Genomic DNA, 13,293 nt, shown 5'->3' with positions numbered 1-13,293 from the left:
GGAAGCCCACACACACATAATGGACGGAGGACTCAGTGGAGTGTGGAAGCCCACACACACATAATGGACGGAGGACTCAGTGGAGTGTGGAAGCCCACACACACATAATGGACGGAGGACTCAGTGGAGTGTGGAAGCCCACACACACATAATGGATAGAGGACTCAGTGGAGTGTGGAAGCGTGGAGGAGAAGTCATCTAGAAAAAATGCATGGCAACAGGCACACAGGACGACAGAGGGAGAAAGAGAAGGACAGAAAGGGGAAGAGAAAGAGGGTGAGGAGAGAGCGGGAGTGAGGGGGGTGGAAGGTTTAGAGTACAAAAACGTGCTTCTTGTCACGATACGAGAAGGTGTCCGTGTTTGGTGCTAAAATGATTTAGCCTCTTTTTTTTCCCACCCTTGTTAAACTCTGATTTGTGGAGAGTTTGTTCTTTTGAGGTTCCGTTATATGTTGTGGAAATATGGTTGTTTCTGATGGATCTAAATCACCCTGATAGAGGTCGCATCTCCCTCTTCTCTCTTTCCTTCTCTTCTTCACCTTCCTTATTCTTTTTTTACGCACTTCCTCAATTGGTTACCAATTGTGGGAAAGGATGAGAGGCATGAAGGCTATGAGGAAAGGCACAGAGCAGGGTTTGTCATCTCTCTCGCTCTCCTTCTCTCTGTTATTTGGAGGTGTGTTCTCACATCTGGAGAAACAGAAATGGGTGTTAACAGCAGCAGCTCATTCACTCCCCCTCCTCCTCCTGCATCACCCTCCCTCCCGGTCTCTCTGCTTCCCTCTTTCTCTCTCTCTCTCTCGCTCCACCTCTCCCTCTCTCTGCTTGCATTACTGGAAATCAGATTGTGAGCTGTGGAGATGCTGGCAGCAGCACAGTGTGGAATTAGCTTGACATCCCAGAGAGGAACCAGTGTGGAATTCTCCGGCTTTAGAAGAATGAAAACCATGTCAGGATCAGGATTCTCTGTTCTCACAGACTGAAGCTGCCTCTCAAATTTTGTGCCTTCCTTATCTGCCTTATCTTCAATTTTCACCTTATTTTATTCATCTTAGTTTCCAAATGAACATCAACTGAGAGAGACTTTTCTAGTCTCCACATTTAAAAGAATCCCAACCTTGGTATTTAGTGTTGATCTTTGACGTGAGGTTTTTCTGGACAGCGGCTACCTTGGGGATTTTGTTCCTAGTTAGTTCATATTATAACCCCGTGGGCCGACGCCTCAGGTAGGATGACGGAAATCCTGGTGTCAGATGTGAACCTGAACACCGTGTGTGAGCGGCTGGAGCAGCAGTGCTGTGTGGAGGATGACCAGCAGAACAACCAGCAGCAGCTTCAGCAGCCTCAAATCCCCTCCTCAGCCATCAAGAGGCACACCAACACCGGGGCAAAGCTATGGGGTCGTGTGCGCAGCAAGCTCCTCAGACAAAAGGTCCCCTTTTTCCTTCCTTTCTTTTCTTTCTCTTGATCAGCTAAGTCACGGTTGTCCCTCTGTCATTGTGTTCATCTTTTCACTCTCTCTTTCCTGTGTTTGTTTTCATCCCTTTCTCTCTGTACTTGTATTCACTGTGGTGAAATATACACCTGTAACTGGTACTGTTACTCCAGCTAAAGCCTCCATGCTCTGTGCTGATGTTGTTAGATGACGCTGGTATGGAAATGAAAGATTTAGGTAGAGGAGATCATTTACCTATATAATGTACTGTTGTTGCGGAACTGCAGTAACTGTCTCATTGCTCTGAGCACTGTGTATGTGTGAGATGCTACAGTAAATTGAATTCACAGCCTTGACCATTACTCCCCTACACCCTCCCCCTCCCCACCCCCTTTTCACGTTCTTACCCTCTCATCCACCTTCCACATCTACCACTCTGATCTTTCCAAGCTCTCTCCTCAGTGTAAAGCCAGTGAAGCTGAATGGTGATATACCTCTGTCTGTGTGGTTGCTGATCTGTTAAGGTAATCAGAGGTGTTTTGGTGTAGCTGAGAGTGTGAGACTGCTCCCTCTGCTGTCCTGTAGAGGAATTACCCTGAGACACTGATCTAAGGCCAGAGTGTTGTTGGTAGAGCTTAATTATGACCCACAATCCTCTCAGCAGGGTACATGGTAACCCAGGGAGAGACTAATTACTGATCCGACAGGTTAATTACTGTCATCTCAATGACACGTTGTGGAGACGCATGGTGCAGTTTACTACTCTTTCAGGTTTGACTGACTCCTCTGTCTGGGGAACACGCACACACGCAGACCTTAGCTTCAGGTTCTAGGTCAGGACTCGTGCCTGAGAGGAAGGAGAAAGAGGTTATTTTTAGTAAATACTGTTTTTATCCCCTGTGCAGATGTGCAGCACATATATTTTACAGAGGCAGTTAATATATGGCAGTTTGATATCAGTATGCTGGTATCCATTAGCCACTATACTGCGTCATACACTGAGAACAAAGCATTAGGATCATTATGCTCTTTCCTTGACAGACTGACCAGGTGAATCCAGGTGAAAGCTATGATCCCTTATTGATGTGACTTGTTAAATCCACTTCCATCAGAATAGATGAAGGGGGGGACAGCACATTTACATTTAATGAAATCATTTCAATAGATTGCGCTTCTCTGGCAAAATGTGGAAGCAATATAATGAACCCTGAGCAGCTTATTGTGAATACCAGATATATAGACAGGTCAATAAAGACCCTCCTGCTGCTGGTGGCTGCAGTTGACAGGTCTATCTCTCTGCTGGTCTCGCCTGACACTGCAGACCTGGATTACAGGCAGAAATCCCCCCATTGATCTCAGCTGATCCCAGACCTATCCACAGCCCTGGCTGAGTCCTCCCGCTCTTCAGGCTTGATCTGGGAATCTGGGAGAGAGGACAGTCTTATCTGTTTGGGCTGTTTTGCTTCTTCTATTTAAATGACATAGACAATTGGTTTGTTCAGTGCTGCACACTCACAATGTTCGTTTCCTATATACACTGATACTCAGTTTACACACAGAGCCATATTGACTCTCTGTACCTCTTTCATAATCACAGTATAGTACACACCTTCACACACACATGCCTACTCTCACACTTGCACATATTTTCACACACTTGATCATGCACTTTCATGTTCATCTCTAGTCTCTCTCTCACATACACATCCTCCCATAGAAGCATACTTTCACACAGCTATGTGGTCTTATTCATTCATGTTGAGTGAGTCTTTGATGGTTGAGTCTGAATAAACGTCAGGTCTATGAATGAACTCTGTCTGGTCCGGATCCAAACCCGACTGGGTCTGAATTATTCCCCACCGTATTCATCCTACAGCAGCACAGAGAATCAGGCATTGAACTGGAGGGATTATAGTATCCCTGACATTTCTGCTATACCACTCTCATGCTGTCAAAGGATGTTAAGACGGAGAGGAAGGAGAGAAAGTGGGTGAGGGAGAGGAAGGAAAGAGAGAGTGGGTGTGGAAGAGGGAGAGGAAGGAAAGAGAGTGGGTGTGGAAGAGGGAGAGGAAGGAAAGAGAGGGTGGGTGTGGGAGAGGGAGGAAAGAGAGAGTGGGTGTGGAAGAGGGAGAGGAAGGAAAGAGATGGTGGGTGTGGAAGAGGGAGAGGAAGGAAATAGTGGGTGTGGAAGAGGGAGAGGAAGTAAAGAGAGTGGGTGTGGAAGAGGGAGAGGAAGGAAAGAGAGTGGGTGTAGAAGAGGGAGAGGAAGGAAAGAGAGTGGGTGTCGAAGAGGGAGAGGAAGGAAAGAGTGGGTGTGGAAGAGGGAGAGGAAGGAAAGAGTGGGTGTGGAAGAGGGAGAGGAAGTAAAGAGAGTGGGTGTAGAAGAGGGAGAGGAAGGAAAGAAAGTGGGTGTGGAAGAGGAAGGAAGGAAAGATAGTGGGTGTAGAAGAGGGAGAGGAGAGGAAGGAAAGAGAGTGGGTGTGGAAGAGGGAGAGGAATAGTATGTATATTGAACCGGACTGCAGTGTGTTTTTGTTGAACAGACTGCAGTGTGTTTTTGTTGAACAGACTGCAGTGTGTTTTTGTTGAACAGACTGCAGTGTGTTTTTGTTGAACAGACTGCAGTGTGTTTTTGTTGAACAGACTGCAGTGTGTTTTTGTTGAACAGACTGCAGCAGTGTTTTTGTTGAACAGACTGCAGCAGTGTTTTTGTTGAACAGACTGCAGCAGTGTTTTTGTTGAACAGACTGCAGCAGTGTTTTTGTTGAACAGACTGCAGTGTGTTTTTGTTGAACAGACTGCAGTGTGTTTTTGTTGAACAGACTGCAGTGTGTTTTTGTTGAACAGACTGCAGCAGTGTTTTTGTTGAACAGACTGCAGTGTGTTTTTGTTGAACAGACTGCAGTGTGTTTTTGTTGAACAGACTGCAGCAGTGTTTTTGTTGAACAGACTGCAGCAGTGTTTTTGTTGAACAGACTGCAGTGTGTTTTTGTTGAACAGACTGCAGTGTGTTTTTGTTGAACAGACTGCAGCAGTGTTTTTGTTGAACAGACTGCAGCAGTGTTTTTGTTGAACAGACTGCAGCAGTGTTTTTGTTGAACAGACTGCAGTGTGTTTTTGTTGAACAGACTGCAGCAGTGTTTTTGTTGAACAGACTGCAGCAGTGTTTTTGTTGAACAGACTGCAGTGTGTTTTTGTTGAACAGACTGCAGCAGTGTTTTTGTTGAACAGACTGCAGCAGTGTTTTTGTTGAACAGACTGCAGTGTGTTTTTGTTGAACAGACTGCAGTGTGTTTTTGTTGAACAGACTGCAGCAGTGTTTTTGTTGAACAGACTGCAGCAGTGTTTTTGTTGAACAGACTGCAGCAGTGTTTTTGTTGAACAGACTGCAGCAGTGTTTTTGTTGAACAGACTGCAGCAGTGTTTTTGTTGAACAGACTGCAGCAGTGTTTTTGTTGAACAGACTGCAGTGTGTTTTTGTTGAACAGACTGCAGTGTGTTTTTGTTGAACAGACTGCAGTGTGTTTTTGTTGAACAGACTGCAGTGTGTTTTTGTTGAACAGACTGCAGTGTGTTTTTGTTGAACAGACTGCAGTGTGTGTGTTTGACATTTAGGCTGAGAGGTCGATGGTAGAAAGGAAGGCGAGCGTGTGTGTTGAGAACAGATTAGATAGTGAGATTTAGACAGAGAAAGAGGAGTGTGTTGAGAACAGATTTAGATTAGATAGTGAGATTTAGACAGAGAAAGAGGAGTGTGTTGAGTAAGCTGCAGCGTGTTGATGAGTTTTAAACTGGAAGGGAGGTGCTTACAGGACAATGCCTCTTACAACACTAATTAAGACGATGCAGAGGAAGCAGAAGCAGGGACTCCAGTAGAGCTTAGGCTGGCTGAGGCCGAATCAGATATTATACTCTTAACACCATGATCATGATGTTTTCTGTTACATTTGTTCTGAACCCATGTCCTCTCCCATACTAATTTCCATTTTGCCGTGTTATTGTGTTTTACACCTTGGTGGGCGTCAGTTACAGTATCCCTAGAAGTCCCATTAAATAATCATGAAAAGCAACCGACTTAAAACCGGAACAAAAGCAGTGTTCTGCTGGTTTGGGTATGACAGAAAATAAAGTATAACCATAATTCTCCCCCCTCTCCCAATCCCTAAATATATTTCTCAACACATAAAAGGGTGGTGTTCCATTTCAGTATGCTGATTAGTGTAGATGACATGTTACTGTTTCATCACACTTGCCTCTTTGAAGGGCCTTAAAATGCCAGTCATAAATCTGACTGTCACTACAGGGGGGGTCCAGCCCTTCACCCCCCATCGATCCCCAACCAGACACCCTCAGACTGGCCAATGAGCTCCAGAGGGGTGGAGGGAGGCAAGGGAGCATCCTCAGGCTGGTACCCAGGATGACTCTCCCGGCTGGGCTGGGTCAAACCCGCTGCCCCTGGTGGAAGAGTGGGTATTTTTTGGCTAAGTGGGAATATATCAGGGTCGTTCTCCCTCTCTCTCGCTCTATCCCTCCCTCGATGGGGCCTACATGAATCATCCAATTAGTCTAGGAGTATTAAACCACTCGAGCCTTTGGTAGGGCTCATTACAAACCCTCCGTGGTCTGGGTTCATAAGAGTGGTGGGTCGGTTTGGCTAACCAGTGTCTACCAAAAGGATTTTCCAATCGTTCTGAACAGAACCACTATTTTTATAGTAAAGTTCTGTATAATAAAGTTCTGAACCGGTTCGAACCAAAAAAGTAATGGTTCATATAGTTCCTTTTCATTCATTTTTTTAACACATGAACTCAACAGAGGCATTAGAAACCGGTTCTCAAGAATTTAAAATAACGGTTCTGTTCCGGAACACCAGAGAGACCTTTCGTTCCCGGTTCTGTTTCCGCTCCTCGGTTCTGTTCCTTGAACCGGTTCCAACCCCTGCTACTGTACCTACACAGAGTGTTAGCATTCGGCTGGACTAGAGGAATGAAAGGGAAACAAAATACCCTCTCATACGGTATCAATGGTGTTTCCAAATGCTGTTTATCTACCTGCCTATAAATGACCTATACAAGCACTTTTTTGGATGACCCATATTATCACTGTAAATACTCTAATTACAGCTACATTATGGACTAATAAAAAATTCTAACTTTCCATCCAAGACCAAAAGAAGGTGATCAAGGGATTGATAATGTGTTTGATAATGCGATTGGAAAACCCTTCTACATATGATTGAGTTAACAGAAGATAAAACAGATAAGTTGTGGTAACAGCCTATCATTGGAAGTCAGCTGCTTACGTGTATTTTAGTCTCGGGTTTGACATAAGGAAGCTTAAGGACTCAACATACTCTCTTTCTCCCTTTCGCTCTGACTTTCTGTCTCTTTCTCTTCCTCTCTGTCCTTTTTGTCCAGGCTACTGTGAGGCTGGCCTGCATGGGACCACACGCTGTAGTGTACAGGACTGTGAGAACATTAGTGTCCCTGCTGGGGATTATCAGAGAGGTCACCCTCTCCTGTACTACCTGTAAATCATCCGTGTTAGTCGTGCGTGCTGCAGGCAGGAACAGCCTGTTGTGTTAGCCTTGTCTTAAAGCAGATGCCTTTAAGTTGCATGATGTTTATGAAGTTGGATCTTATACTGTATGCCTGAGACACACGTTGCCCTTAGGGGTTGTGATAGGATGCTTGGGCTGGTCCTTGGCCAATCATAACTCTCTGCCTGCTGAGAATGCGTGCTGGTTAGGCTCAAACCAGGAAGTTTTGTCAGGAAGCTCATGACAACAGAGTCAAAAGGCCTTACACTTCACTTGTCTATAATGACATCAGCAGCTGTTTACCAAAGCATCATATTATTAATAAGTAGAGTGATGTTAACATTTTACATAGCTATGTTATGTATATTCACTCTTATGTTCATCTGCAGCTAAATTTAGATTCAAAATATTGTCAACTCATATTGCTTTGTTTTTGTTACAATCATCAGGCCAGTAATATAATCTGTCAGCAGAAAAAATAATGATGCTCTTGTTTGTAGAGGTCTTAATAAACAAAAAAACAATCCCAGGTTGCTGTTTTTAATGAAATGAAACCCACTGCCCATGCAGTTGAGCTAGTTAGTTTCTAATTAAACCGGGTGGGAACATTGCTGCTTATTGTTCATTTAAAACAGAACAGTCAGTCACAGAATGAATATTTAAATGTAATCTCCCAGTGAACAGAAAGTGAGAGGTACAAGGAGAGTAGCAAAGCACAAAGGAAATATTAAGAGGAATTAATGAATTTGCCGTATCAAAAGTTCATACTTCATCCTAATTAAGTTCTGCTTTAAAAAATCACTCCCTGTTAATCTAACAATGGATTAATTAAAGACTTTGGCAAGCGTCTGTGTAATCAGAGTGCACACTTTTCTTCCCTGATGGCATTGTTCACTTACTATATTGCCATGTTTTGATAACTTCCAGTGCTTTGAAGTTCCACATACATCCTAGAGGTTGTTTTCCGTCCTCAGAACGGAAGCCATGACAGTTTTTATTTTTTTACATGCGTCATCCATAAACCAAAATCTAGATCTGTCATTTTATGTCCTATGTGAGAAGCAGGTACCTGGGTTATGGTGATGGAGACTGGCTGTGTTGTAGATACATTATACCACAGTATCCTCAGGAGGGTTGCGGAGAGTTCAGTAAGAGATGGATTTAGAATAGGAACATCTCCAGAGGGACCTCGGCATCTGTTTTTCAAACTACTTCAACCCTGCCTGTGCTGTGCTCTGTCCCCCGTTGGCAACAGCAGTGGGATCAGTAGAAGGGCTTCTCACTATGTACGGTACAGTATGTGTGTGTACTGTGTGTTTTGCCTGCCTTTCTGCACATGTATGTTTGATGTATACTCAGTGGAGGCACCTTAGAACAAGTGTCAGCCACATGTCCCACTGGTCTATACCACACTATACATAGAAGAGAGCTGACATCACAGTAACATGAGTGGCTCTCTTCTCATCCACTGACTTTCCATGTATCAATTCTTTCCCCTTCTCGCTTGTCATATTAACTGTGTGTGTGTGTGTGGTGTGTGTGGTGTGTGTGTGTTGGTGATGTCTAGCTAGGTCTCTCAACCAGGTGCTCTGTACTGGCTGTGTTGAGATAGGGAGGGACCACTAACTTCCCCAGCTGAGCCCCCCGATCCACAGCCAGATCACCATGTCCCCAGCCCACTCGAATAGCATTGCAACAGACACACACACACACACCAGGAGAGTCGGCCCTCAGCCTAGGGGTCGCTCAGAGAACAGTGTGTTCCCACAAAACAGAGCATCATGCTGGCTAAAAGGAACACACCTCATTGCTACTCATCCACTTGAACTCACACTCTCAGAATTCTTCTGTTTTTCTATATGCAGTATGTTCTGTTCCACATGAAAGCTGATTGTACAGTGTAGTCAGTGTGGATATGCATTGTTACAGTATCATCTGACCTACATCATGTATTATGATCCTCTCCCCATTCAGTCACGGCGTTTTAGGCCGCATAAAGGAGGCTTTGACCTCTGGAGGAGTGACAAGGTCCTAATTGGAACCATTGTTTGGTTTAGGATTTCCTATATTTGTGATTTACTGATTTTAATATCCCATATCCTTCCACCAGCCTGTGTTTCACCAGCCTGTCTTTCTTCTACAAACACAGGCTAATAATATGTTTCAAGGATTCTCTGGAGAGAGAGGATTTGGCTTTGTGATTCATCTCTTGGATTTGGAATAAAAAATACTTTGAGGACCCGCCCCCTTTCTGTTTTTGTTCATGCTTCACCTCATATAGTCTTCCCTCTGATTGGTTTCACTCAAGACAACTTATTTTTTCCTCATCTCCTGTTGTTTTACTAGCCAGATGGGCATAACCCCAAGTCACGTTGGGGAGATCGTTCTTTCCAAAGCAACCTATCTATCTTGCCCCCATCTATCCATCCTTTGTGATAGGTTGAGAATATAGTGTAGCACCGTACTGAATCAGTGGCACTTTGGTCTCTCCTCCTTCCCAAGCAAGGAAAGGAAAACTGATAAATTGGGGCAGAAGTTCTTCCTGGAGTTTTGAATAAAGCAGCAGAGTATTAGAGGTGAACGGTGGAGTGATTGAGGGGAAATGGGTGCGCTTGACTGCGCTCTGCTCAGCTGCATAAAAATGTAAAATAAATATGTTTTATTGTCACATACACCAGATAGGTGCAGTGAAATGTGTTACTTTACAGGGTCAGACATAGTAGTTAGGCTCTTCGTATTTGTATAACCCAATTTGACAACAACAAAAAATGGTCTATTGAGAAGTGCGTAGAGCCGTAGACCGTAATTGAGAGAGGGGAGAGGTACTGCATGAAGTTTTTAGGGATTTATTTGGGGGGATTACAGTACAGTAGTGAGGACCCCATAGCCATGATTAGGGCAACCTTGTTAAATGCCCAAACCCTATTGACAAAATTTCCACTAATGGTATTAGGTGTCAGAGTAATTGATTCAAAAACGTTTTTTTATTAGGTAATTAGACTCCCTAAATACAAACTTTTATGAGTGCTAGCTTAATGTAAAGTTACGAGAAAGTGAGTGTGTTGGCCTTGCGCTCGCTCAGCAATAAACGATTATGCGGCTTAAGACAGACAAGCACATCATCTAGGAAGGTAGTAATGGTATACACAGGGAGCTGCTGAATCTGTGTATTAAAGGTATTAGCTCCTTGTTGTAGAACTGCTATGCTAGTCAGTGGCTGCGGTGTGTGTATCTAACACAGCATGTTCAGTGTAAGCTAGGTGGAAAAGCTGAGGTTTATATAGAGTGCCTTCAGAAAGTATTTACACACTTGGTATTTTTTACATTTAGTTGTTACAAATTGGGATTCAAATGGATATAATTGTATTTTTGTTTAACAATCTACAAAAAATACTCAAAGGTCAAAGTGTAAGAAAAATTCTAGCATTTTCTAAAGATGAATGACAAAAAAACAATACAATAGCTTGATTAAGATAAGTATTCCACCCCCCGAGTGGAAACACCTTTGGCAGCGATTACAGCTGTGAGTCTTTTTGGGTACGTCTCTAAGAGCTTTGACAGCTGTGAGTCTTTTTGGGTACGTCTCTAAGAGCTTTGACAGCTGTGAGTCTTTTTGGGTACGTCTCTAAGAGCTTTGCACACCGGGAAATATTTGTTCATTATTCTTTTTGTAAATTCTTCAAGCTCTGTCAAGTTGGTTGTTGATCATTGCTAGACAGACATTTGAAAGTCTTGCCATAGATTTTCAAGCTGATTTAAGTAACAACTTTAACTAGGCCACTCAGAAACATCCATTGTCGTCTTGGTAAGCAACTCCAGTGTATATTTGGCCTTGTGCTTTTAGGTTATTGTCCTGCTGAAAGGTGAATTTGTCTCCCAGTGTCTGTTTGAAAGCAGACTGAACCAAGTTTTCCTCTAGGATTTTGCCTGTGCTTAGCTTTATTCCATTTATTTTATACCTTAACATGATGCAGCCACCACCGTTCTTGAAAATATGAAGTGGTACTCAGGGATGTTGTCGGATTTTCCACAAACATAATGATTTGTGTTAGGAAGGACGCCTGTGTCTTTGTAGTAACTGGGTGTATTGATACCCCATCCAAAGTGTAATTAATAACTTCACCATGCTCAAAGGGATATTCCATGTCTGCTTTTTTTAATCTACCAATGGGTGCCCTTCTTCTTGAGGCATTGGAAAACCTCTCTAGTCTTTGTGGTTGAATCTATGCTTGAAATTCGCTACTCAAATTACAAATAATGGTATGTGTGGGGTACAGTGATGGGGTACTCATTCAAAAATCATGTAATCACTATTATCGCACACAGAATGAGTACACGCAACTTATTATGTTAATTGTTAGGCATATTTTTACTCCTGAATGTATTTAGGCTTGTCATAACAAAGGGGGTTGAATACTTATTGACTCAAGACATTTCAGCTTTTAATTAATTTGTAAAAATGTCTAAAAAAAAAATTCCACTCTGACATCAGTGGCACAAAATCAAAATGTAATCCATTTTAAATTCAGGCGGATGTATCTGGGGTTTGCTTCTCATCATACATCATGTCGGAGCTCTATTCTCCCAAGGCAGCATGAGAAAACTGCCCAGCTCTGCCTCTGCTACTGAGCAGGCTGAAGCGTGTGAGGCAGTCATTTTCATGGCCACTGCTTACCCCTAGAGACAGCCATACGTAAATGGGAAAAACACAACCCCTGTCCCTGTCTCACTTTCTTAAAGAACACACTGCCCTGTCTCTACCCACAAGCATTTCAGCAGAGCTACAAAGAACTTGGCCTACAACCAGATGACAGTTCAGCTTACAAGAACTAACAGGAACAAGATGAAACTGGGCACTAGCAATATCAATAAAATGGTAGTGAACAGAAAGGGCAGCAGCAGTGCTTCCATTGTTGTGTGTTAGCCTATATTTGTGATTTACTGATTTGAAAAAGGGGGCTTTCTTGTGTGGTGTATTTTCATCTCAATCAATGTGATTCTTGTTCACATTAGTGAAAGGAGGGAAATGTGATACATTAGTTAGTTAGCCCAGTAGAGGACTGATGGGGTGAATGGACTGTTTCATGATGCATGAAAGAGGAAATATTGTGTGTTTTAATGCAGAGATGATCAATTTCATTAGGTAGGGACAGACCCACACAGAGCCCTCAGGCTGGCTAGGCTATAGAGGTTCCTCTGTCTAAACATACACACACACATTACCCAGCGTGCACCACTGCTCCATCCACACATGGGGCAAAGCCCATTTAACTTTATCAGATGTCAGCATCCTGTAAATTTTATATGGAGGAGAAAATAAAAACTGCAGTTGAATCTGAAGTTCCCAGGGATTTTTGGTTATTTAAATATAGACAGGCCAGTCTGGGAATTTCCATTGAGGAGGCAAAAGAAAAACGGGGTCTTATTTTCTCTCCACGTAGCAGCAGTCAGAAAATAGCCCCCCTCCTCCTGCCCATGTTGAAGGGAGAGTCTCGGGAAACAAACTGTAACGTGGCCTCTTTGTTCTCTTGGCTGGACTTTAAAGGAGCTCTTCAGAACCTCACCAGAGCATGACGGGAGGGACACATATGGGACAGGTGCTTGAAAGAGAGAGCGAGAGAGCAGTGAACCCTGGGTAGGCAGAAGTCCAGAGCTGGCTAGGTCCAGGGGTGTGGTTATAGAATAACAAGTACAACACAAAACATAGTTGAAGTTAACATAACATGACATCTTCATGTTTGTGTCCTAATAAACAGACTAATTCCTCCAGTGCAGTGAACCCTGGGTACTCAGAGAGCTGGCTAGGTACTGTGGGTGTAGTGACAGTCAGATTAAGTTAACACAAGAAGAACACATCACACAGGCACCATGCCAGAAATAAGGCTTTAGTGTCTCTGCTAGAGTGCAGTTGTACATTTACGATACAAGGAGTGTGTTCTGTGAGGGTCCATGTGATTGTGTCCATGACACTGTACATGTATTTGAACACTCACTGCTCTTGTCATACCTTCTCTCAGTCTCCTATGAGGTTATGCATCGATTATGGCATGGGCAGAGAATATAACGAAGGAAACTTAATCACGTTCTTTCTCTTTGTATTTCAGCTGGACCCCCAGACGGTGCAGTCGAAGAACTGGCACGTGGACGTCATAGAGATGAATGGGGTAAGGGACACCAGGAACCTTTGGGGCCAGTTTGCCAGACCCAGATCAAGCCTTTTCTTGGACTAAGAAGCTCTTTCAATGTTGAATCTCCACTGAACATGCTTTTTAATCTAGGACTAGGCTTCATCTGTGTCCAGGAAACCAGCTCTTGATTT

General features: G+C 43.4%; 1 protein-coding gene across 5 annotated transcripts in view; it reads left to right on the top strand.

Moving 5' to 3' along the window:
* Nucleotides 1–13,293, top strand: part of LOC139418250 (active breakpoint cluster region-related protein-like) — a 258,195-nt gene that overhangs the window by 234,522 nt on the left and 10,380 nt on the right. For all 5 annotated transcript variants that reach the window (XM_071167563.1, XM_071167561.1, XM_071167560.1 and 2 more), the window contains one exon: nt 13,079–13,138. In XM_071167563.1, coding sequence (XP_071023664.1) covers nt 13,079–13,138 — 60 coding nt within the window. The remainder of the gene's footprint in view (nt 1–13,078; nt 13,139–13,293) is intronic.

This window comes from Oncorhynchus clarkii, chromosome 10 (genome assembly GCF_045791955.1).
Source record: "Oncorhynchus clarkii lewisi isolate Uvic-CL-2024 chromosome 10, UVic_Ocla_1.0, whole genome shotgun sequence".
In the NCBI taxonomy this organism is placed as follows: Eukaryota; Metazoa; Chordata; class Actinopteri; order Salmoniformes; family Salmonidae; genus Oncorhynchus; species Oncorhynchus clarkii.
This window is presented reverse-complemented; position numbering and strand designations above follow the sequence as displayed.